The sequence below is a fragment of the Pygoscelis adeliae genome, unplaced genomic scaffold (assembly GCF_000699105.1).
Source record: "Pygoscelis adeliae isolate BGI_AS28 unplaced genomic scaffold, ASM69910v1 Scaffold402, whole genome shotgun sequence".
In the NCBI taxonomy this organism is placed as follows: domain Eukaryota; kingdom Metazoa; phylum Chordata; class Aves; order Sphenisciformes; family Spheniscidae; genus Pygoscelis; species Pygoscelis adeliae.
The window spans coordinates 5,549,336-5,552,412 of NW_008824411.1; the positions used below are offsets into that span (position 1 = coordinate 5,549,336).

The 3,077-nt window shown below is 46.3% G+C and overlaps 1 protein-coding gene across 1 annotated transcript in view; it reads right to left on the reverse strand.

Annotated features, from left to right (window-relative positions):
• Positions 1 to 32: 32 nt before the first annotated feature.
• Positions 33 to 3,077, reverse strand: part of PRRX1 (paired related homeobox 1) — a 13,041-nt gene continuing 9,996 nt past the window's right edge. The window contains exon 4 of the mRNA XM_009320710.1: positions 33 to 303. Within this exon, the coding sequence (XP_009318985.1) occupies positions 165 to 303 (139 nt within the window). The 3' untranslated portion in view covers positions 33 to 164. The remainder of the gene's footprint in view (positions 304 to 3,077) is intronic.

The window sequence follows — 3,077 nt, forward strand, 5'->3', positions numbered from 1 at the left end:
TTCTGGGTTAGGGTTAGCTTTTTTCCTTCTTTTTTTTCTTTTTTTTTGGTGGTTTTTTTTTGTTTGGGTTTTTTTTTGGTTTTTTACTTTCAGCACAAACAAGTTGCAAAGCAGGACGGGTGCTGTTGTATTTTCTCTTTCCGCAAGGCAGCTGCCTCCAGTCGTTAATTGACTGTGGGCACTTGATTCCTCTGTAAACTATATTCCTTTGCCTTCAGTCTCAGGTTGGCAATACTGTTGGCCATATTCATGCCCTGCGCCGGGCTGGCATTGGTACACGTGGCAGAGTAGGTGGCCATGGCACTGTGAACGAGAGAAACATCACATCAGACGTGGTCTTCGCACCACACAGAGAGCAGACACGCACCGCAGCAAGGTTAAACCCTGGGGTTTCCATACCTATGGGATGTATATCTTATGTGAGCAGGGAATTATCACTACTTTTTATTTAACACCCCTGTACATCTCTCTGCTGCAGTTCACTTACCCGGGGAAAGCCAACGCCAAAGCTGGTTGAAGTCAATAGGAAAAATTCCATTTCTTATTTCCCAACCCAAAAGGTTTACAATGAGGTCAGGGAGGCCAGCCTGCCAGTAAGATCATTGTCCCTAAAAGTATTCCCATTGGAAGCAATGTCTTTTTGATGAGAGCATGATGCTGGTTTTTATTGCTTGTGAAGTCACGTCACTTCTGAAAGACGTTACATTAAAGAAACACTCTGGGAAAAACCCATTTCAACAATTGTGATGCTTTTTGGTTTCAGCCTTTTGGAATGCAAATTTCCACATTTTTTCCCTCAAAACTTCAGCTGATCATATAGAGCATGCCTTAAAGGATGAAGGGAAAAAAACCAAAACATTTTTTCTCCCTTCAAATCATGTCTTTATTCATGAAAAACATTACTTTTGGCAGTGGAGGATGAACAAAGATCTCAGAGTCCTTTCCTATCCTACCAAAAATTTGCAAATCTCCTTTCCAGACCACTAGAAAACTTGTTTAACCCTTGTGTCCCAGGTTTCTGGAAAAGCAACCCCCCCACCCCAAAACACAGCAAACTATCTGACGTGTTGCATTTCCTATACATGGGTCCACAGAAAAAAACCAGTTGAAAAACAGGAGGTGAACTAGAGACACCCATTTAATGCAGCCAGTGTGTTCAGAAGGAAACCGCAAATGCTCTCCTGGAGGCAAGCTCAGGTCTGGTGCTGACCCGTTCCAACCGCCTGCGTGAGAGGCTCACGTCCGAAGCTCTGGGAAACGCTCACAGCCCAAGAAATAAGACAGCTTGCTTTTTTCCTTTTTTCTTTTCTTTTTTTTCTTTTCTTTTTTCCTTCCAGTGCTGATCTCCACAACTGGAAGAGCCTTTGCAACAGCAGATCTCCCTTGAGGGAGGTGGGCATTTGCTGCATGCACAGAACCAGGCCATGGGCATGCATGCTCGCCCCAAAGCGCTGGCGGTATCTCTGACTTTGCAGAGCAGCGCTGACCTGCCAGGAGTTTAAATGCAATTCAGCACTGTCTGAATCCTCAGCCTCCAGGAGATCCAGACCAGGCAATACTAGTAGGTCCCATCCCAGGCCAAATGACTCCTTCTCACTTTAAAATCGGAAAAAAGAACTTCTTCAGAGAGGAACTGTCATCTCTGCATCAGCCCTGGTGGAAACACGACAGCCTACACCCACGGAAATGACAGGTAAGACTCGTGGATATACAGCTGCTTACACCCATCCAGGGAAAAGCACTGAAAACTCTCCCCAGGAGAGCACACATTCAGGACACTTTGAGAGTCTCTAGCAGCTACTGGAAGGATATGGAGGATGGACATTAAAATACACACATCAAAATACAGGCATATCCTTAAAAATATAGACTTATCCTTTTTCAATTTATTCCTTCAGAAGAACCCAAAACCTTTCAGATAAGAAAGCCATAGCAGCCCCGACCAGAGGAGTTGGTGAGCCCCACAGGGCTCAGGGGTGTTCGACACTGCCCAACATGGGGTACATCGGCTGCATTTTGCCAGGGTCTGGGATGCGATGGATCGGTGTGCCTGGAGCCTTCCCCAGCTGGCCACGCACCCCCTCAGTTTCCTCTCTGTGGCTGACTTCAAGGTTGGGGACTTTACCCTCTCCCCTGTAAGTCAGTAGCAATGTGAGAAGCCGAGTGTTGCCTGCAGAGGCGTTGCAAAGTTTTGCAGGGTCTATAGCTGATGGCCACTAAAGCACCCATTCCCACCCATTTCCATAGGGAGCATCTCCCCCATGGTTTTGTGCTGGAAGAAATGAGAAGAGCCTCAAGGATACTCTAGCTTAGATAAAATAGGAATTTTCAGTCTTGGGTGTAAACTGTCCCCATTCAAAAACCATATACAACTGCTGTCCAAGTCTGGTCTAAAACTCCGGGGTGCCTCCTGCTCTCAGCTCCCCAGAGGTGTGGGGAAAATTACTGTTGCCCAGTGAAATCTCTGCTAAACCAAAAATCTACAGAAACGCTCTCTTTTAGCAAGTTATTCCACAAGGACCAGTGCCCAAGAAGGCTGCCTCCAAACATCAGTATGGCTTGAAGGGTTGGTCCAGAGACCCTCTAGGGTCTAATAAGGGTTGAAGTCACCCTGCTGTCCCCTCCCTCCGCCCCATTCAGGCACAAAAAGAATCTCCTTCCTCTACTCAGCTGCCTGATTTCATGAAACACAGAGGAACATCATGTTTCTGAGACCTAACATCCTTCTTTCAAATATGGTTTTCAGTGGCCCATGGAGTCAAAGTTTGTTGGAGTGGGAACTGCAGGCTGACAGCGCGACTGCTAGTCTTGTTTTCTTAGGAACCTATGCTAAAAAATGTCTAAGCAAAACATTTCAACTTCAAAAAAATAATAGTATCTACTTGGCTATCTATGTGACACAGATCTGCAAATAGCTTTGGTTGACCTGTGGCTGAATGTATTTGGAGAATAAACACACTGATTGAAAACCTTCCCCAGATCTAAGACTAAAAACAGCACCAGTCAACGCAGCTCTCAGCCCTCTCCTGGACTAGCCGTTAATCAGCGGCTGGGGCGGCAGCGGCGGGGGGGGGGGG